This window comes from Rhamphochromis longiceps, linkage group LG14 (genome assembly GCF_057381845.1).
Source record: "Rhamphochromis longiceps isolate RC_006_pf linkage group LG14, R_longiceps_female_GT1.1, whole genome shotgun sequence".
Classification (NCBI taxonomy): domain Eukaryota; kingdom Metazoa; phylum Chordata; class Actinopteri; order Cichliformes; family Cichlidae; genus Rhamphochromis; species Rhamphochromis longiceps.
Genome location: NC_140570.1, coordinates 36,892,210 through 36,915,070, shown reverse-complemented (window position 1 = coordinate 36,915,070; position 22,861 = coordinate 36,892,210). Strand labels below are relative to the sequence as shown.

The following is a 22,861-nucleotide window of genomic DNA, read 5'->3' as shown; positions in this document are numbered from 1 at the left end:
ATGAATGTGTGTGTTGGTAGATAAGAGTTTAGGTTTAATTAAAGGGGCAGAATGAGCTTAAAGGGACCTTCCATAATTAATCTGCTTTGCTAATCCCGGGAAAAGAGCAGCACCCGTGCTGCCTAATCGCCCCTCTGGTTTCATCACAAGGGTCGGCTTGTTTTGGTGCTCTATAGCCCTCAATCAGACAAAAACACGACACCACTCAAAAGTACACGGAGTTACTCCATACGTGGGTATTTTTCCGCACCCGGACTCAACCTCGTTCTCTTTTCATTCTCCTCGTTCTGCGTTGAACTTGCAGTGAACCCCGTGTGTGAATAGATCCGGTCCCATCTTAATTTAAAAATATGTTCATTTCTGCAGCAGGAGCCAAGAACAAGTGTGAGTCAAGGGATAGAAATATCCCCGTCTTGAGTTCTGACAGAATCAGACTAATACCAATTTGACATGACGGCTTTTATGTGGGGCAAGTTACAGCTGCCCGAGATTCTTGTTTACTTTTTCATAAAACCCCTTGAATGAGTGTTAGAGCTGTTCTACAAACGCAGATACAAGTCCCACATTAGTCTTACTGTAAAATACCTTAAAAATACACTTTCCTTTACAGGATTTGTGTACATTTTACACAACAAATTACAGTGAACTCAGTGGTTTAAAAGTTTGGATGGTGAGCCACAACATTAACTCTTTACCCATTGAAGCTTTCCTTTAAGACCTTCTTATAGACAAAATGACTGGGTTCACATCAGACGTTAGTGAGGCCGATCTCTACTATTCTAATAGTCACCAAACCACAACTTCAATGATATAGGATAAGGTATCAAAACTCATCTTTAAGGGTACAACAGAGGTTGTCAGATGTCGTCTTTATGTGTGAAAGAGTATTTTGGGTATTTTACAGGAAAGGAGACACAAATGATACTGTAAATAATTTTAAGTAGTGTTTTGCAGAAAAACACTTCCCAATCTTACATCATAAGTGTGCTATGCTTTTTGGGGTGCAGGCCATATTGAGTGAATTACCCTTTTATTGTTTTTAAACCTTTATTTTTTTACACAATAGATTTTCTATTATTTAGTTGAGGTTAGACAAGGTGAAGCCACTCCATAACACAACCCACGTCTCAAAAAGTACTTTACAGCGTACTGCAAGATGAGAAAATATTGTTTGTTTTTCCTGCTAAATTACCAGGAAATTAGGCAGTACTAATATTTAAGATAGTTATTTGTTTGTTTTCTGTAAAAACCTGACTTGTTATTCCCTTGTTCTAATGTACCTACCTTTAGGTATTTGTATGCAATTTCAAATAAAATACACTGGAATTCTTTTTAATTACTGAGGAATTATGGCCTTTAGTCAGAGGCTGTATTAGAAAGTGTTACCAAAGGAAAAAGGCAACCAAAACGAGGACGAGCCTGAGGTAACTTTCACTCTTTATGATTTAAACAAGACTTCACATTATATTTGCTTTAAAATAAGAAAGGTCATTTATCGCAGACCATGTCTGACAGCCTCGTTTGCATGCAAAGGTTCACAGTATCATGATGATGTGCACTTATCTGGTGAACGTGCTGCATCAGTTATAATCTGCACTGCTTTCAGAGATCACCGACATGCAGCAGTCAGCACTCGCCGAGGTGAGCCAGGATCAAAACATAAGTCACTTTTTCCACTGAGCATCAGGTTTCACAGGTATGAGGGCAGCAGCATAAACACCACACCTAGGGGCTGATGTAATGATGCTGCCTGTCTGTGCTAATGCTGTTGTTGCTGCCCTGTTTTGGGGCATAAGAGAGGAAATGCTGCGACTTTATGTCACGTCTCATTTGAATGGCAGCCACCGCCCTTTCCTATTTCTTTGCTGTGCTGTGACATACTCACTACACCACCATGTTTGGCTGGATGAGTCACATGTCAGGCGATGGGAGGCTATGACCAAATACAGTCATACACTCTGCGAGACATCATGTGTTGTTGGTGTTGTCGGTTGTCTCTCCCCTTCAGATAAACCACACTGATATCAGCCCTGAATCTAGCCTGCGTGTGATTTCTCTCTCATGCCGATGCAACGCTGCAGCTCAAGTCCTGGACTTTAAAATGTCCCCAGCAGCAAAGGAAGGAGAATCATCAGTACAGTTTGGTGGAAGATTTAATAAAAAGCAGACACGAGAAGCTGAAACATTTTACTACACAATGTTTTATTAACAAATGTAAAAAAACAAAAAATCTTCCTGCTGTTCGTGTATCAGATTTTGGGGCGAAATGGATCCAACTGTGAAAAAAATAAAAAGAAAGAAAAGAAACTGAACGAGTAGAACAAGCGCTGCCATAAATAATCAGACAGGACAAACTGAAGTTTGCCTGTAAGCCGGCGTAGCCTGACACGTTCAGTTTGGTCCAAAGTAGTCCACCACGCCGTTGCCTTTACGACCGTCGAAGAAGAAGTAGTTGCGGTGAGGAGCGTCTCTCTGAGAGAGAGCCTGAAGACAAAGAGGGGAGAAAAATGTTATGTTATGTTATTTAAAGAGGAACTACAGTGGCTGCTTGCAAAAGTTCGGCCTCTCGTCGAATCGGCGAGAAATAAAACCTCCACGTGCTTCGTCGGCAGGATGAAATACTCTACTGCAGCTAACCAAGTTTCAATGCCAGGGTTTAACTTGACTAGAGCCTGTCACACTTCTGTCAGTTCATAAATGGACTTAATGTTTCTGTGTACAAGAGAAATCAGTCAGATTCACTGTGAGAGACATCAGTCTGGCTGTTGCAGCAGGTTTCATCATCATCATCATCATCATCCAGACAGCAGGTTGGCCTTGTGCCAATATAACGCAGCCTGATTCTGAACTGTCTGTCCTCTCCCCCCCCCGGCCTGTCTAACACACTCACCCTGAAATGAACTCGCCCATTTGTGTCGCCCTGCGCTCACCCCAGAAAGAAAAACAGGTTTCTAATCTTAACTGCGCCTATCTGAAATGTTTTTAGGTAAAAAAAAAAAAAAAAAACAGGCAACATGTTGACTGTTGGGTTTAACCACAAGAGTCGCTGGTAAGCAAAAATCACACTAAAGACTTAGAAAGCTCCCTGACTTCACTTATAAAAAATAAAATACAATATCAATTTAAATCCAGCTGATCTTCCCTTAAAGACTGTCGCTTTGAGCAGCCCTGCAACTCTTTCGGCTGTCCTTCCCTTCATGCCCCGGATTTGCTTTTTGCGTTTGATCTCCTCCCAGGCGTTGAGTTTGGGAATAGGACAAAGTCACAGAGAGTCAAATCTGGCAACTAGGGCATCTGACGAGTGGAGACTGACACAGTTCAGGAGCTTTAGCCTGAACGTCTCCATCGGGATGTGACAGCAGAGCTTCCTGATTCTGATCTGGATGTTATATTAGAAACATGCAGGCATCAAATCACTATAGCATCATTGACTATAACATTATTCCCATAATCCCTCCAAATTCTGGAGGAAGTATGGGAGTTTGACCATCTAATCTACACATTCTTTGGGAACTTCAGGAATGCTGAAAACTGGGCGACCCCTGGGACACCTGTGGGCTGTGGTGTACGAAGTTTGAGAGCTGATCCAAATTTGTTACGAGCTGTTGGGTCCCCGTATACTCAAAGTGAGAACTGAGAACATCTGGTGCACAGTCAAGCACATTTTCAGTGAGTTTTGGACTCCTTGAGCTGCCCTTTGTCCTCAGATCTGTTCATTATATTTATGGACAGGACCTTAAGGCGTAGCTCGAGTGATCAGTGTGTGTAGTACTCCTGCTTGTGTTGTGTTGATTAATTCTGAAGGTCACTGCCTGGATGAGTCTGCATCTCCACATCTGGCAACATGGTTCTCTGTCAAAAAACTCACTGTTCTGTCAGAGAGTGGGTAACAGAGCAAGGTGGACCGGGGTGATGTCAGCAGAGAAACATGAAAGTCGGGTCAGTTTCCAATATTCCATAAATTTTTTCCACATATGCAATTCTGGGGCAGGAGGACTAGATCCTATCCCAGCTGCCATAGGGCGAGAAGCGGGGTACACCCTGGACAGGTGGCCAGGCTGACCCAGGGCGAACACAGAGAGACAGACAACCATTCCCAGCTCTGGGCAATTTAGAATCACCTATGAACCTAACCTCACCAACTGCATGTCTTTGGACTGTGGATGGGAGCCAGAGCACCTCAGTGCTGCAGTTTGAGGTTCACGGTGAAGTCTGAGAGTTCACAGAACAAGACTTCCACAGAGGGATCTAAACATGGAGGCTGTGCTGCCCAAGGAGGAGGGGTTGAAGAGGAGATCAGCTGAATTTAAGTATTGTTGATTATCAGCAAACTGATTCATGTAGAAACAAAGAAAAGAGTGATTGCTCTGTAAGATATTTCGCTGCATAGATTTTGGCACAATTTCAAGGAGCTTTTGTTATTTTTAATAAACTGATTAGCCTGAGGGAATTAAAACAACAGAACAAGCTTGATTGTTACCCTGAGATTACAGCATGTAGGAAAGGTGTTGGTGTCACCGTTCAGTCGCTTTTCTTCCCACTAACAGCTTTCATTAGGCTCTTTTATGAATGGGGTCATTACGGCTTCAGCTTGAGAACAGTACAAATCATCTCTCCATTTAAACGGCTGCTGCCAGAGCGTCACACCGAGCTGCACTGTGGTCACAGCGAAAATCGCTTCTGCACCGAGCAGAGCCGCCGCCGCTTCTCTGGATCCAACCCAGCAACCAGCCGAGTGGCCACATGTCAGCTGACACACCAGACCTGCCGTCTTCATCACAAAGTCACCGACTGAATACCGTTAGACGCTTCAGAGGGGATGACATCAGCCCTTTCACAACGTTTCCTGAAGCTGCAAGATTCATACAATTCTGTGTGCAATTTGCACACTGCCCCAAAAATCTTCATGTTTACATCCTCACCTTAACAACTTCCTGTCCCAGAACTCCTCCCACGACTGCACACACTGGAGACATCTCAGAGAAGCAGTAGCTGAGGATAAACAGTGCAAGGAAACATTAACCACTAAATAGAAAGTGTAACGCTAAGGAAGTGACTAACTAAGTAACTAAAAAAAGAGCACAAGAGCCACAAAACAAAGAAAAAAAAAATGTTCCATAGTCTCATCTGCCAGCTGATTTATTTGTCTTGCTATGGCTGATGTGAACTAAATAAACGTCTTTTCACTCACACTAGAAGCATGTGTGTTTGGGTAAATCGGTTTGCCATCGCCCCCTCCCCCAGGTGATGTTATTTTGTCTCAAAACACTGGTGAGAAATTGATTAGAGAGACTTTGAGAAAAGCTAACATTAATGTGCTTCTTCCTGCCATCAGGGTGGATGTGAGGATGTAGTAGTGGATTAATGAGCTTGTGTTTATAAGCCAAAAACTGGCAACCCACCGTGTCGAAAATCAAAAGCAGTGAAGGTGAAATTACAGCCAGGAAACTCATCTGCAGACTGAGAGCAGCTAACAGTCGGCCTTTAATCAGAGCCAGCTGCTGAGTCTTCATCGGCCCTCGTGCCCGTGTGTGCCACGTTTTTAAAAGTTGAATTTTCCTGTTAGAACAGCTGATAACAGCCATGCAAGCCATCAACAAGCCCTGACATTAAAACCACATCTATACTGCTGTGTGTGTACATGTATGCTGTCTGGGATTGTCTGGGTTGGAGTCTGAAGACTTTGAAAGCTTGGCTAACAATTCAGACTTTTTTCTGGGATCAGTAACGTGAACTTCTTATTGTGATTTCCAGCTCAGTAATTTTATCCTCGAACTACTAGACTAGCTTCTCATGAACACTGGGCCTTGGTGGCTTCTGAAAAGCATTTTTTATAGCAGACAAAAAGGATTTCACAGGTATTCTACATACAGCGAGCTCATTATTTGAAATTTTGATCATCTTTAATATGAACATCCGCCCATGTGGCAGTAAATATGTGACAGGAAATATGGAAAAGCAAACACCTTCAATGTTATTCAGAGATTTTATGTTGTGGTGGATCGCTGTTTATGCTGACATTAAACTGCAACTAGTGCCTCTAATTCTCTGATCTCTGCAGAGATCACACATTACTGTAAAGGAATAAAGGAATAAAGGCTGCATGCACAGTTATGGTCCTGTTTAGAGATTTAACTTTCCTTAAGGTCACAGAAGAGATGCATGGAGAGGCATTATGGCCGACAAGAGGGTCAAAGTGAGGAAGGTGGCTTCGACCTTCTAAAAAAAGTACATTCATCTTGATTATATAAAATAATGTCTATCAGGGGAAGTTTGGTGTGTTTGTGTTTGAAAGAGCAGATGATCTATTCTGAATAGACTTATTTAAAGTCACCTGATGAAGTCGTCATTCAGGAGGTCGCTGTTCAATGACAGGGACTCGAGGACGTCGTCACGGATTTGCCTCAAGAGTTGACTGTCTTCTGGAAAGGACTGCGGGTCGGGGTCACGGCCTTTGTCTGTACGAAACTTCAGCAGAACTGTGGAGAGCAGCAGACGGGAGGAAAGAAATGACAGTTGAGACGCAGGAAAGAAGTTTGAACCATTTAACTAAGGCAATATTTTCCACATAATCTATTGCACTATTGCCATTTATAATTACATCACGCTTTTAAGTGACTTCCACAGTGAATTATCATCTTATGGAAAGACAACATCTCCCCTGCTGCTCCCTTTGAACCAGGATAACATCAGTATGTGGTTGCACCATCAACCATTTCATCCGATTAGGCCCACGTTTCCCCCACATCAAATTAAGAGCGCGCAGTCACAGACTCCTGCGTGCAACACACATCCACCTGCACAGGATCACAGAGGAAGTATTAAGTCTGCCTCTCAGAGCGAGAAAGATGAAAAAAAAAAAAAACCCCAAACCTTTCCTGTGTCGGCTTTAGGACCGATTGAGAAATTAAAAATCAAAAGAACAAACTATTTGGTCATGTGCAATATTTCAAACAACAACAGACTTCTCCAGCTGCACCACACAGATGCACACATCAACACCTCGCCCCCGTATTTCCTGTTCGTCCATTAACTCAAAACCACATGAGGAAGTCAAGTCCTCCCACGGCCATTTCCACCAGCGTGGCACACCGCACACACAGTACATGCTCACATGTAGCAGCGATGAATCATTCTCACACCTCGGCTCTGCCCTTTATCAGTGAAACTTTGTTAGTAGAAAGTTACAGGCTGGTACAAATGGCATCACGCTCGGGAAGGAAATCAAACTGAATTTCATAACACGATATAATAATGTGAACATGGATGGAACAAAGATACCATCTCTGAACATACACAGGCAGCGGTGATACCATTGCAGATTAGAGTGGAGGGGAAATGCTCGAGATGGTCCTTAATGCCAAATCCTGCACATTCAGATCAAAAACAATGGACAGAGTGAGAATCATGTTCATCTTGCAGAGGTAGGCAGGTGGATATTTATTAGCACAACTAAATCTTTCCTTTATTACATGTACACCTCAGATTTAAGACACGAAAAATGTGTGTTATCTCCATATTAGCACCTACAACTAAACCTGTTTGTGTCCACGGCACACCAAACACATTAAAACAACATATCGGTGGCATTATCTACGTAAAACAGCCTCGACATCATCCAGCAAGCTCTTCTTTTATTCATTGGTTTTTACTTTTGCAGAAAGTGAAAGTGAAAAATAACATTTCCACTCTGAAATTGACTAAAACAAATAAATGAGACTGTTTTAACAAACAAACCACAAACAGAGCACATCAGTTTAGTTCACATGAAACTCCAGAAATCTCTCCATCATCAGGACCTCTAACACAAAAACTGGTGAGGTTTGAACGTAACATCCATGTAGGTATTCTAATGCCCTCAGACAGTTTCTCAGCAGGGAAAGGCTGAAGTGCTCGCAGGGATGAGTTGCTGCCCTGAGTGGAGGACTTCACGAGTGAGGGGAGCGGGATACCGACAGGTGGATTTGGGCAGCGTCAGCAGTGATGAGGATGTTGTGGTGAAAACAGAGCTGAGTGTAAAAGCAAAGCTGCTGATTGGTCGGCAGTCTACGTTACTTTCCTGACCACGAGCTCTGGGTAGTGACCGAAGACAGGGACCACGGAAACGAGCTTTCTGATTGGTTCGGGCCTCTCCCTAACAGATAGGGTGATGAGGAGATCACATTAAAGAGAGCTAGCTGAGGTGGTTCTGGGGATGTCTCCTGGGCACCTAAGGTGTTCGAGGCATATCTTACTACACATGGAGGACACACTGGAGTGATTATCTGTCAAGTGTGGATGGACGGTGGTTTTCTAATGGTGCTAAATCAAACAGCACTCTGCAGAAGGAAAATTACTCGTATTTATTTATTTATCTTTTGCACCCACACCACTAATATATACTTTGCCTCCTGTGAAATCTCTTATAAGGGACATTTGGTTTCCACGTGCCTCTTTACCTTGATTGACGCATTGTTTTGCATTAGCTAACGATCCAACAGACAACATACTTGGGTGGAGCGCTACTGACATCCTTGCTTCAGCTGAAATCATAAGACATGTAGAATTTATGACACATTTTCTGTTGTCTTTAGTTTGCTCATCACAAGAAAGCAATGCCTTTTCCCGTTATTAACCTCCCCGCTGTCAGTTGGGGCCTTTGATGTGTCACGCAGTCGACAGTTGTGCAAACCGACGAGTTCTTGATGACAGGAGCTTTTTAAAGGATTGCGTTAGAGTACTTTGTATGAGTCCATATAAAGTACTGATACCCTTTGTGCTGTTATGTTGTGCATTCATGATGCACCGCTGTCACAAAATTCCACGGCACAGTCTCTATTTGAGAACCACTGAGCTAACTTAATGAAACAGCTTACACTGGAGCTTGAATTCAAAATCGCATCCTTTGAAGTCTGAAATACTTTCTGCACAAAATACAAAATGCCTCACACACAAGTTTCAGCCATGTTGCAAAAACCTTGGCTGAATGGCCAATTTTATTTGAATTTACGCTTCTCCCAGTTCTTGGATGCATGGGGCTGATATTTAAATGATAATTTTAGGAAAGAAAAACAATTCAGAAATCTCTGTGAGGCTGATTTTAATAGTAATTAAAGCCTTAGTTTCAGATAAAAGTTGTTTTTTTTTAAAAAAGGAGGAAACGCTTGTGTTCAAGTGTCATCTTATCTTCTGCTGGTCATTTTTTTCCCTCTGACTACATCTTAAATAAAAAGAGGAATTAAAGAGATCATAAAAGCAAAGACAAAGGCATACACCCTACACACGGTTCACATCTCTCGACTGTTCCTTCCTAGTGAGACAGGAAGCAGTTATAACAGAGGAAGAGCCACTTCCTCATTGGTGGTACCAAACAACCACCACAACTTCCAATTATAGCAACAGCAGACGAATAATAACACTGCCTCCCATCTCGCCTTCACAAAACAAAAAAAACAACAACTAGGTGGTGTTTCCACTCAGAAATTAGCCTGAAACTCAGCAGACTGAAGACAGGGCGAGGCTGCAGCGGGTAGGTGGGTTTCAGATGGGGTGTTATTAGACTAAAGGCCATGACAGCTGGCAAAAACTAAAATTAACCAGACAAGACTGCCTCAATGCAAAATCCACCGGAACGAGATGAGAAACTGAGGAGCAGGTTGACCGTTTAGTAAGCAAATAAAGCAGACAGCCACTGTCACATGACTGCATGTGGCTGCTGTGAGTGGGTGTGAAACAGTCTTAAAGGGAATCTCTAATGCTCTTTTTCAGAACCTTATTTTTGGGCTCTAACAGAGTAGCTTTGCATGATTCACTGGTCAAAATAGTTATCTTATACCAGTCCTTAGTGCCGGCTTGGCCAACTCCAGGCCTCGAGGGCCGGTGTCCTGCAGGTCGTAGATCTCACCCTGGGTCTACACACCTGAATCAAATGATTAGTTCATTAACAGGCCTCTGGATAGCTGCAAGATATGATGAGAAGGTCATTTAGCCATTTAAATCAGCTGTGATGGACACATCGAAAACCTGCAGGACACCGGCTCTCGAGGCCTGGGTTTGGACACCACTGGCTTAGAGGATGCGTTGAGGAGCTGCACTGTCTGAAACGAGCCCCTTTAGCCCCTCCGTTTTTAAGTCAACTTTCTTCTGATTGGCTGCCAAACACAAGTGGGTGGAGCTTTTGCACTCACAGTCAGAACTGTGTGCCTGAGATGATCAAATTAGAGATTATGATCTTTGAAACAATAGATCATGAGCTCAAATCCCAGCCAGGCTATGCATCCAGTAAAGATCCCCAAGCTGAGATCCAGTGCTAAAGTCTACCTCAGAACATGAGCAAGATATACATAACTGAAGCAGCTCAGGTATCATCCAACTTAAAGTCTGCGTCAGGTTTTGAGGTACCAGGATATATCGATGTAGGGTGGGCTACTGGACAAAGGTATGCACGGATGAGGACTGATGATTTGACAATTACAAAGGCCAGAGCCCCCCAACCCCCGACAGTAACCTCAAACTCCAGAGGAGCTCTTTGCCTGGTTTGAGAACGCCCCTCCCCCTTCACCCACCTCACCACCCCCTCCCTAAAGGAACATGAGGTCAGAAGGAGACTGACCTCATGTCAATTCCATCAAAATGGAACTGATGTAATGAGAGGGGTTAACAATAGGTTTGTGCTTTGAGTAAAACTGTTCTACAGCTTGAATATGAAAGCATTATGTGTGTGTTCCACTTAAAAACGTCTTTGATTAAAACACACTTAGATGTTTAAACTCTGAAATCATTCCAGGTCAGTATTTAAAAGCTTATTAATAAAATACCAGTTTTATTAATTTTATTTAGTCTAGTCTATGAAAGCATTAGTCAACAATGTTAACTGACTATTGCAAAAAATAAAATGAATACAAATAAAATGCTGATAATAGAGGGTAACTGCAAACTCTGTAACTCTCAGCAGCTCCCTTATTCACAGGGGATCTCCACAGCAGGTAGCTCAGCATATTTGATTTGGCAGATTTTTACACTGCATGCCCTTATCGACGCAGCCCCATGGGGAAATTCTACGAAACGTTTTGAACGTAGCACATTGTGGTTAATATTTGTGATCAATTCAACCAGTGAAATTTCCCATAAACTGTGGTTTAGCGTATTTATGCACACAAGTGTTTTCTGAGTTAACACCTTTAATAGTTGTCTTTGTATTTCCTGTTCTGATATGCTTGTTGTCGTGCGGTGTAGGTGTCGGGCCACTCTCTGTTCTACGCTCAGTGCACATGACTGGCCATGGACAGCTTGTGATGGAAACTAGCGTGCAGAGTGTGGGAATGGTGCAGGGCCAGGTGACAGGAGGGACAATAACAACTCTGTGGAGAAGGTCATCAGACACACATAAATAACCTGAAAAACAGGAAGGTAAATTTATCTCATGGATCAAAATTTGGGGCCACGGTTACGGAGCATTTAACAGAAACGATTCCAATATATCATTTGGAGCAGGATACCATCGCTGTGTTTTAAGAATACTCTTTATTTTCCAACAGTTACCGAATATATTTGACAAAATCTAAAGCTACTGTGTTTTATCTAGAAGACAATCTTGCTCAAATCCCACTGGCGTTTATATTTAGATGACATTTACCACGCTTTACGGACATGACCTTCCACGCATGTGCGGTGATATTTCATCAGCTAAACTGGAACAGTGATTTTTGCATGTTCATGGTATGTGTTTCAGTCTAGCTGCAGGACCCTACGCTTTTTCAGTTTCCATTTTCTATACTTATTTAAACCCTTCAGGATTCTTTATGTTATTTGCCCAAATCGATGCATGGGAAATCTTGCCTGCCACAGAAATGCAACAAATATTCAGCTCTTTTATGCAATTCACATGTACGTGCTAATGAAACAACATCACCTAAAGGTGAATTAAAATTAAATTAAATGTAAAAAACCTTTGCAACTTCTTCACAAAATCTTTAAAGGCTAAAGCTTTAGAGAAAAGTGTTCATACACATGAGAAATAATTATACAGAATTCAAATGGTCATTTTTAAAGACAAAGTTTAAAAGTAGTACATGCCAGAAACTGTTAAACAGACTTCGAAAAAATCGTTATAATTTTCTGTAACATGTTGATATTCTGATTATAATTTCACTTAATTCACAAACTGAAAAATGATCAGCTGTTACTACAACAGATTTTCTAAAAATGATGCTGGAAAGTTTATTTTTACATTTAAAAACTCAATCATCCCACATTTGGAAACAAAAAATGGCTTTATGTACCTTGGAGCAGGAAGTAGTCCACTGGTGTTCGCTTGAGACCGGCTTTGGCCTTCTCGCTTGTCCAGTCGACCGCCAGAGCCTCCTTCAGAGTGCAAAAACTGGCCGTCTGATTGGTTGGAGAAGATCAATATGGAGTGAATAGGTTTTGAACTGATTTGTTCGTTCCTTGTTTTTAGGACAAATATAAAGCAATTTATATGATGACAACCTCCTATTTAATAGAACGCTAATTTTAAACATTTAACATCGATAATGTTCTTTTTCTATGTTTTTTTCCAGTTTCAAGTTTAATTCCTCAAAAAACAAGTAATGAATGTGTCTGATACTGTTATTGCTAATGTGATATCATATAAGCCCTTTTTAAAAACATAAATTAGAAAGAGAATACAAAAGAAAGATCGATTTTAGTTTGAGCCTTTGAGAAAGAAAGAACTAAAAATGAGGGTAAGTGCTGTTATATTCAATATTCCTTCTCTTAACTAAAGGCAAGATTGCTAATACATCTCCTTGTTTAAGTTAAAAAACATCTTTGTTTATGTCAGTTCTTTCAGTCTACACAGTTAAGACGAATAAACCTGTGATACGGTGAAAGCTGATAATTGTGCACGTACTTTTTTCACCATGGTGGTCTCGTTGGGGTCGACTTTGGCTTTCTTTGCCTTCGGGCCGTCGTTGGACTCACCGCTGGGTTTTACTACTTTGGGTTTCTCCCTTTAAAGAAGAAACAAGAAGAAGAAAGTAAAAATGAAGGTTTCTTAATATGTCTGAGGCTATGTTACAATACACAAAACGACCAGCTTTATTCTCAACAACTGGGAATAGAACCTGCCCCCATCGCACTTACTCGACATAGTTGTGTGCCTGTCCCAGGTTGCAGAACATGTAACCGTAGTAACCGTAGACATCTCCACAGAACACTTTGATGTTGTGTTTGGAGCAGAGCTGGTCAACGCGTATCATCAGGTCTCTGGAGCAGCCTGTCAGACACACCTGAGGGACAAAAAATTCCCAAACAAACACAAAGTGTTAAAGGCTCGTTAGGGATTCAGATATTGAAATAATTTAATTCAATTCAGTTGTATTTATACAGCACCAAATCACAACAACAGTCGTGTCAAGGCGCTTTATATTGTAAGTTAATCATATGACCCCCTATGAGCAAGCACTTTGGTGACAGTAGGAAGGAAAAACTCCCTTTTAACAGGAAGAAACCTCCGGCAGAACCAGGCTCAGGGAGGGGCCATCTGCTGTGATTGGTTGGGAGAGAGAAGGAAGACAGGATAAAGACATGCTCTGCAAGAGAGCCATAATGAGATCAACATATGTACAATTAATCCCAGTGAGTAAAAAGGTTTACCTAAATGCTGTTTCAGACAGTTTTTTCTACCCTTGGCTCTGTGTGATGACACTGAGTGCAGATATCCCTAATAAGGTCATCTCGAGCATATTTAAACCATCTGTTTGTGAGGGGCAGCCAATCAGAATAGAGGTTGTTTAAAGGGGAAGGAGTTGGAACAGCTTGTTTCAGACAGAGGACGAACTGGAGGCTGCACCAGTATGAGATAAGGATTAGGATTATTATGATCTTTGAGTCATGCAAAGATACTTTAGTAAACACACTGCGGTGGAAATGAGCATGATAGGTCCCCTTTAATACAAATCCTACAGTTTGCAAACATGAGGTTGAAAGTGTAGACTCCTTTTCATGTGACCTTTTATTATTATTATTATTTTTTTAAATCCCGTTCTACTAATATCAAGTCTTTTCTCCCACTCAAAAAATTCTCGTTTTCCCAGTCTTATCTTGATCTCAATCATCAGAACCTGAAGGCTAACGAGCAAATCTTTCCAGTTACAGATAACAAAGCAGTTTTTCTTCAGGGCAGACCGAGCAGTTTCGTAACGCTCTCAGACGGAGACACAAACAACTTTCAAGTCGTATGATCATGGTTACTGTTACATTTTATTGAAAACTTGACATTTACTCTAAAATCTCTACACTTTTTTTGCACTAGTTGAAACATACGACTTTAACTCCCACTCCACAGTCGTTGGGAGTTTTGTCTTTGCACTGTTAATTATTTTTATTCCGTCCTAGAAAACCTCCTCTGTGACGGTATACCTTTAAACAAACGTGAATATTTATGAGAGATTAAAGAAAACATTTTTGTTTTATTAAAATGAGACACACAGGCTGAGCAGAATAAAGGAAAATTCTTAAAGTTACTTTATATTCAGCATGAACTTCTACCCTCTTTTGCATCCTGTTTGGCTGTTTTTGTGTTTTGTGCACTTCTTTCCTTAACGGGTGCAACTTGCACACCATAAATTCAGACCTATGCCCCAGTAAGCTGCTCTGGAAAAAACATGACACCACGTCAGCTGCTTATTCCTTTCTACACCGGGCTTCAAAAGAAATACGCTGGATTTCCCATTGATATAAACATTCTATGAAAAACATCTATTAATCCCAGAATTAAAAGACTCTTTGTGTACAAGACTGTCACTATATTTAATGAATTTGTGTCAAATCTGACCTCCATACTATAAATACTTTCTGAGGTTCAGGCTCTTGAAGAACACAGGGGTGCGTGGAAATTTTTGTCATAAGTCATCTTATTTTCGTCCACACAACTTCATCTCTATGTCAGACATTAAATTACTGTAGTTATAGATAAAATCTTACAGTAATTAGATTGTGACACTTGGAGCAAGTTAAAGTTAATTAAGAAACTAAATTCTGACCCAACCGTATGCACTTCAAGGGCTTACAACTCTCGCAATTTTCATTGTGTGAAGGTAAAATTTAAATGATGAAGCTGTTATACAATAAATAAATAAAATAAAATCAGCTGATTCTGAGGACATTTCTCAGATTTACGGGTTTCGCGTGGAAAGACCCAACTGCTTAGAAACATTTGGTCCCAAAAGAAGTTATTTTACTTAAAAATCACCTGTAATCCCCCTTTAAAAAACAAAAAAAAGCAAAAAACACCTGAAACTTTCACTGCATGTTCATTCCTGGAACAACAGAGATGCTGAACAGCAGCTGGTGAGCTGCCAAAACACTCGAGACACACCTACTGCAGCAGTTTACCACCGAGTGAAACGAGATTAAAGTCATTAAAGTGACACAGTGTACTATATTAAAGCCAGGCTGACTGATGGTGTTTTTGATGTCTTTGTGTTGGTGTTGCTACGGGATCATCGCTGAACTGACCAATCACGTTGATGCGACACCACAGAGGCATCCTTAGGGAAAAAAAATACTAAAGCAGGCACTTACCTGCACTTCATAGTAATCTAAAATAACCAGCACCACCTATAATACTGAATGAATATAAAACACTACATGTAACTCAAGCCCTGGTTGTTTGTTTGGCGTATTTTTTATTTATTTAGTCATTAATTTTTTTATGGTTAACTGGATTTTATGTTTTAGGCACCTCATTATTTGAGTCTCTTGCAGCAGAGGAAGTGTAGGTTGTGGTGGGTGAAAGGGTTAAACAAATGATTTCCACCCACAACACTTGAGTTGGTGTCCCTTGTGAAACCAGAAGCAAAAGCAGAATTATTATTTTAGACCCAGTGGAATCATCATAAAAAATATTTTCAGTTTTAGGTTTCGGTTTGGGTGGCTCAAAAAACAAAAACACCACCTTTTTACAGTGTTAGTCATGTATTAAAATGTCTTTCTGTGTTTGAAGCACCAAAGCCAAACTTCCTGGAGCGATGATGATATGAAGTTGCTGAAGTTGTAGAAAAAACACCAACATCTCTGTGTGGCGAGAGACGCAGTGGGCTATGATATAACCAGAGTGGGCTCATGTATGACTGTAAACAACTGACCGGTGGGCAGGGTCTACCTTATCCAACTGACCCAGTCCAGAACACCCAAAACACCCTAAACCCACAGATAAGACGGCTGCCGACACCCCCTCATCGCACCGGGCAGGCCGGGGCTACAGGACCAGTGTTTTTAAAACACTCTCTGGAGATTTGAGGAGTCTCGAGATAAATAATTGTTATCATTTACACACCCACACTATGACAAGCTGTACAGTACAACACATTATCTGCAAGACGGCCGATAGCTGAAAACACAACACAGCAATTAAAACGAAACGTCCCCATTTCACCTCTAATAGAAAGAGCAACAACAGGCGCGAGCAGCTGCACAAACTGCTTTCATAATGGGAATCTTCGTATGAGTAACCTGGCATGTTAGTCTTCTAGACATTCGGCGTAGTGTTGTGTCAAAAAACGGAGGTGAAAATAAACTTTACTCTCTAAACGAACATAGTCAGAAAATATGCAAAAACTTCAGCTTCAAACTGCAAAAAATGGTTCACGAAAACAATTTCAATAAACCCGAGAAAAAAAGAGACAAAAGCGCCCCCTGGGGGTCGAGCCATAGACAAACAAAATCAAACACACACACGCTCTGGTGAGCCATTGTATGGAAACATAAAGCGTTTTTGAATACTTCCAGCATTAATTACTTTTCAGTGTTTAACTGAGGCATAATGATAGCAGTTATACATTTCACAGTATGCACTGTTGCACAGGTCAGAGTGCTTTTACAAAGTGAAACGCCCCACACTAGCCTGGATTTCCCTTTCAGGATAAATGGCAGATAAACTCTGAGGAGCTAAATAAGAGTTAAATCAAACACCAACGATAGCTGGTGGTTTCCAGGTCTCAGCAAATGCACGACCTCTTACTGCTCACAAACAAGCTGCATGCAGCCAAACCAGTGTCCAAAGAAGACGTTTATGTTTTTCATATTAGATAACCACGGGTATTTTAATGTGCGCCTGTGTTTTCACTGTAACAGAGGACCTTTGTTCACATCCAAATACAGAAAATGTAGAAAAATGAAGTTACGAGCAGAGACGCATGCAGGACCAAACACATAGCTGTTAAAAGCGTCTTTGTGGAATAATAACAGGGAGGTAAAAATAAGAACTTCTGAGAACACGACTGGGTTTGTTCTGCCTCATAATTGGCCTTTGGGAAATGAAGCATGATTCATCGGCATACAGATTAGGCAGTGAGTCTAAGCCAGTGTTTTACCTTTACATTAATCAAATACCATTTCACGTACATTTAAGTCCACTTAAATAAAAATAAAATAGTTACAGATTCTCCTTTGAGGCAAGGCTGAAATCTTTTTTGTAGAAATGTTTTATATATAAGAGCAGCATCAGAAATAACCACGAGAGGCTCGCTGTAGCCAGATGTTTCAGTTCGGCTGAACACTGAAGAGTTTGGGCCACTGGGAGAGGAAACACCTCTTGCACGCTTGAAAAACCTTGGATTACATTTCAAAGGTCGATGTTTGAGGAGGTTTTTTTAAACAAGAAACTCTGGTGAATTTTGGTGCCTGCCCCAAACCGAGCCGAGGGAAATGACCAGCATCTATCTTTTAACCATTTTGTTAATTGTGAGTTTTATTTACTCGTGCACAACGCTGCATTTTATTGATCAAACTGTCAGATATAACAGGAAAACCCTGTAAAATTAGCAGCACAGATTTATTGTCTTTAAAGGAAAAAAATGCAGATAATTATATTTTTTTAGCAATACATAAATAAAAAAAAGGGTAAAGGATACATTTCAGATTTATCAGCGTGTGTGTTAGTTATGACGTGCGATTTTTCCTTTTCTTTCCTACTTGAAACCAAAGAGTCTGAATTGTAAACACTGTCGGCAGCTCTCTGCAGGCACACAGATGGACACTGTGTGCTTTTCTATTGTATTCATCCCTCAGTAATTGGGCTTCTCAGATGAAAACTGCGACCACACTCCAACTGCTCCGCTTTAATCACCCTCCATCTTCCCGCTGAGCCACACACAGATACATCAGTGGAAGCAGATAAAAGCAGCAGAGACCCCCTTCTGTTTTCCACCTTTTTTTAATCATTTCTTTCTATTTTTTGTTTCACCTTCTCTTCTTTAAAAGTTTCGTCCTCCCTCCATCTGTCCTACTAACATCCTTCTCAACCTGTCCTCACTCTTTTTTGTCTTACTGCTCCCACCCTCGTCTTCCTCCTGTACTACTTTCCCTCCTCCTGACACTCATTTAGCACCCCCGGAGGGAGGAAGACTGCCGACGATTCTGGCTCAACGGGAGGGGAAAAAATCTGTTATTCTTCTGATAGTGTTCAAATGAATTCTCGCCGTCAGCTGACAAAACTTAGATCGCGCCTAAGCAATGAAACCGAATGTAAAATGCAATAATTCATTTGTTTTTCCTGACAACAACACAAAAATACTGTCACGGTATTTAGCACCAGCTACTCACTACATCATATTTTACACGATGAACTCAAAGAGGGAAGTAAATTTCTATTACAAGGAAAACAGAAATGTAATATCTTAATCCTGAGCTCCTACACTATGAAAAAGGTAATTATTATTACTCCCTTTTAAAAGTATCTCCTGATCCTGGTGATGCAGTAAGAAAATTCAACTAGGTCTTGATCTGGAACCAGTTTTCATGATCTCCTGGTAATGGCGTGCGCGCCAGAGCCCACCTAGCGTAGGGTGAAAGGCACCCAGGACAAGTAGCAATCAGGAAGACAACCAGGAAGCAGGACGACCCAGAGAAACTCACACAGGCAAAGGAAGAACATGCAAACTCCACACAGAAGTGCCCGAGCCAGCCAGCTGCCGGATTCAAACCCACAACCTCCATGCTGCACCGCTGCGTCACCGCTCCGACACTCTAAATGAAAACACTGAACTGAAATAAAATAAAGACTCCAAGAAATCAAAAGCTAATAAAAAGAAAACAACTGTAAGAACTCCTCCTTTAACTGAAATAAATATGCGTGACAATATTTAGGGCTCCATTCCAAACGGCATTAAACCATCACAGGTGACTCAGACTAAATAAACAGGAATGAGACGCACCACCTGATCTTATGTTATGTATCATGCAATAACGTGTCCTGTGCTGCTTTTTGATTAGAAAGTTTGATTTTCAAATCAGCAAAGAGACCGACTGACCGACTCGCTGACCCGGACATCCTTCTGCCGGCTCACTGAGTGAACGACGCTGTTAAAAAATCCATTCGCTTAGTTTAGTCTTTTTATTCCTTGTTTGCCCTTTTCCCTAGAGCTTCAGGGCTTCCCCTGTTACCCCCGTGTTTAATGTTGCAACAGTTTGAAGTGTGGGTAATTCCCTCAGGCAAAGTCTACACAAACAAGGAAAGTCTGCTCACCGTGGTTTGACAGGTGGGTACTTTAAGTCAGTGTGGTCTTAGTGAAAGGTGGGTTAGGGTTGGGGGGGTTAATGTGGCCCTTCTTCCTTCCAGACTCTCGGGTTTTAAGTTGTTCAGTTTCAGGTTTAATCTCCTCACATACACAGCAGCATGGCTGTGTTTATAATCTGCATATAATTATATATTAATTATATCAGTGCAGCATCTAATTCTAAACGTCACTATTTTCACTGGCTGGACAATGAAGCTCATGTCATTACCACACCTTGCAGACATTATCTCACCGCAGGTGTTTCAGTGCACCACATGGTCTGATAGCGCCACCTAGTGGTCAACCTGTGAGGTGCAGTCAGTCAACACACTGCTGAAAAATGTAACAGGACATTTTTTAATCAGAGTTCTTCTTCTGGGATATCGATCTGGTCGGTTAAGCAGCAGGGCGGGTTTTTAATCAGTTTCAGCTGTTTCGGGGTCACTGAAATTAACAGCAGGTGCACTGGAGGGGCAACAATGAGACGATCCTCAAAATAGGAATGGTTTTACAGGTGGAGAAATTTTCTCCCTCCTCATCTTTTCTGACTGTTTTGCATTTGGTTAGGGTCAGTGTGAAGACTGGTAGCATGAGGCGATACTGGACGCCTATAGAGGTTGCACAGGTAGGCCACCTCCTCCAGGATTACTTATTGTTACTGCTGTGTTATTGCTGTGTCTCCCAGCACAGTCTCAAGAACATGGAGGACATTCTGGGAGACAAACAGTTATTCCGAGAGAGCTGCACAGGACCGTAGAAAGCCCGTAACCAAGAAGCAGGATCGGTATCTGTTCCTTTAGGTGAGGAGGAAGAGGATGAGCGCTGTCAGAGCTATAAAGTGACCTCCAATGGGCCACTGGTGTGAATTCTGACCAAACAGACAAAAACAGACTTCAAGAGGCTGGCCTGACAACCAGGTGTCATTTTTAACTGGAATTTACTTTAAAACAGCAGCTCTGAGGTAAGCATATCTCATTGGTTTAAATTTCTGTTGCCTCACCTCCTTATCTTGCACCTCTGGTGACGAGAGGGGAGTCAGCGAAGAAAGGAGTCAGCATGTTAAACTCACCGCATCGAACTGGAGGAAGAAGTCGTCTGGTTTGTCTTCGATTCTGTCTGGGTCAGCGTGCACTTTCACCATTGGGTTGAGGTTCTGCGCTCGCTCCAGAGAGGCCTTGGCACGATTCTGACCCTGAGCCGTGACTGGAACCAAGAACTGAGCTCGGCATGACTCCTCCGACACCTGGAAGACACCCCGACAGGGAGCGCACAGCTGGATGAGGCTCTTACTGCAACTGTTACTGCTGTTGTGCTCACATAACAGATCTCCTTTTAGACTAAATACACACAGACAGGTGTTAATTTATATTTATGATCATAAATTATCTATCATATTTTTACTCCACTTTTCCCTCATGTAGTGTCAGAGAACAAGGAACAAGAAGACAGAAGTGTGCAACTTTTATTATAAAATCATCACAGAACAGCTAAATTACAATGTTCAGTTTTACTTTCCCACAAAATGTGAATTCCCGCTGACAGATTGCACATTTGGTGTTTGATGTAATTTGATACAAACACGCTTAATAATACGAGCCTGTCGTCAGATTATCAGAGGAACATTTTTTTATATGAATTTTGATGTTTTTGAAAGAAACAACAACAAAAACTGCTTAAATAAACCCTGATCAGTCTTGTCTTATTGGCCTGGAACTGGAAAAATGCACAGAGTGGGGTTGAGGTTGGAGGGTATCAGACAAATACTGAACAGAAGATATCTTCTATGGCAAGATGTGGAAATGTTCAAAGTGAATATTAGTTATTTACATCCTTTCTGTCAAAAACTAATTCAGTTTCTCTGGATGCAACATTTCAGTAGGAGAAACAAGTACCAAAACAACTGTTCTTTTTCTATCTGGGGATTACCTGTACAAAAAAAGGTTTGCATTTTGACGCACTGTATTTCATCTTTTGTTGTACTTAAAACATTTTTCATTTGTTGTTATTTTAATACTTAAATGCACTTTTTATCAATAGCTTTGAAAAGATCTATCTACTGGAACCACCTAGTGTGCATTTTTAGTACTGCAAATCTAAAGGTCTCACATACTATTCCACTGTTTTATTGGATTTGAGTAAATGTGTTTTGTTTGAAAAATGTGTAAAAGAATTCCTGCTGCTCTTGATGTGACATCTCTAATCAGGGATAACGATGAAGAGTGCTTACCTGTTCATGGTCCAGCAAGGTGAGTCCTTTAACGCCAGCTAAGATTAAGTTCTTGGCCACTTCAGCCCCGAGACCACCCAAACCTGCCAGGAGCACTCGAGACCCTCGCAACCTGGAATACAGACAGAATTTAAAAACCAGTTTAAGTACTGCTTACTGTGTGGTTTCAGAAGTAATTGTGTGCTGATTGGAAGAAAATCAATATGAAATGTTCTGTAAACATTTTGACTACATTAAAGAGATTCTTAAAAAAACATTCAGACAGAATAAAACGAGCAGCTGTTACAAATAACGCATATTGAGCCGTTTGAGAGTGAAACTAAAGCTTGATTTTGTGAGATTCAGCAGCCTTTTTGAAGCTTTAATATCACGTGAGCATTAACTGAAATATATCCTTAAACAGTTAATTCACATGTAATAATTCCAGTTTGAACAAGAAGTCTGTGCCGATATTATTTACATCATCTGTTTGAATGAAGCAATCACAGAAATTACCTACTCAGCTAATTATCAATATTTTCAAGTAAGATCGCATAACACATTTATTATTCATTAGTAAATTATATAATTTAATCGTGGCTTTTTGTAAAAGATAGATTTCTTTAACGATGTACTCGAGTAAGTACAGCAAGTCAAAGCTCCGGCTGCACCGATTAGCCTCCCGAGCTAACTGACCTCTTCTGGGCATCCAGTCCCCACAGTCGGATCTGGCGGTCGTACTGTGCCGCTTCCTCCTCACTAATAACCGGGTCCTCCTTCTCGATCATATCGATCACTTCAATTCGTTCCAATGAAGGTAAATCCGGGGTAAATTAATATTTTGTGCAGCTACAGATGGAGCTGTTTCAAATGCCGCGACGGTCCCGCTGAACAGGCGCTAGCTGATGACGTCGACAGAACAAAACAATAGATGACTTTTTTTTTTAACGAAGTCCTTTTCTAACGAACTTTTTTTTTGAGGATATGTATTTTTTCTTATTCGTAGTTTCACATGTTGTAAATAGAATGCTATATTTATATTAATTTCACTTAATAATAATAATAAAAATATATGTCGCTTTAACTTTTAATGAGTTCAGTATTAGAAATATAGATATAGAAACATATACATATA

General features: G+C 41.1%; 1 protein-coding gene across 1 annotated transcript; it reads right to left on the bottom strand.

The window, feature by feature from the left end:
• Window positions 1-2,183: 2,183 nt before the first annotated feature.
• sae1 (SUMO1 activating enzyme subunit 1) lies at window positions 2,184-22,639 on the bottom strand. The gene is made up of 9 exons (XM_085380948.1): window positions 22,423-22,639; window positions 21,748-21,859; window positions 20,590-20,763; window positions 13,105-13,250; window positions 12,872-12,971; window positions 12,261-12,366; window positions 6,335-6,479; window positions 4,923-4,992; window positions 2,184-2,484 (listed from the first exon to the last, which is right to left on the bottom strand). The coding sequence occupies exons 1-9, from the start codon at window positions 22,512-22,514 to the stop codon at window positions 2,392-2,394; spliced, it is 1,038 nt and encodes a 345-aa protein (XP_085237074.1). The 5' UTR covers window positions 22,515-22,639; the 3' UTR covers window positions 2,184-2,391.
• Window positions 22,640-22,861: the final 222 nt, after the last annotated feature.

Excerpts from the sequence above, each read along its gene's own strand:
- sae1 (XM_085380948.1), bottom strand. The coding sequence starts at position 22,514 with ATGATCGAGAAGGAGGACCCGGTTATTAGTGAGGAGGAAGCGGCACAG. Across the intron at positions 6,480-12,260 it reads GGACTACTTCCTGCTCCAAG|TTCTGCTGAAGTTTCGTACA; the intron begins GTACATAAAGCC and ends TGCTCTCCACAG. Across the intron at positions 4,993-6,334 it reads CTGAATGACGACTTCATCAG|CTACTGCTTCTCTGAGATGT; the intron begins GTGACTTTAAAT and ends GTTTATCCTCAG.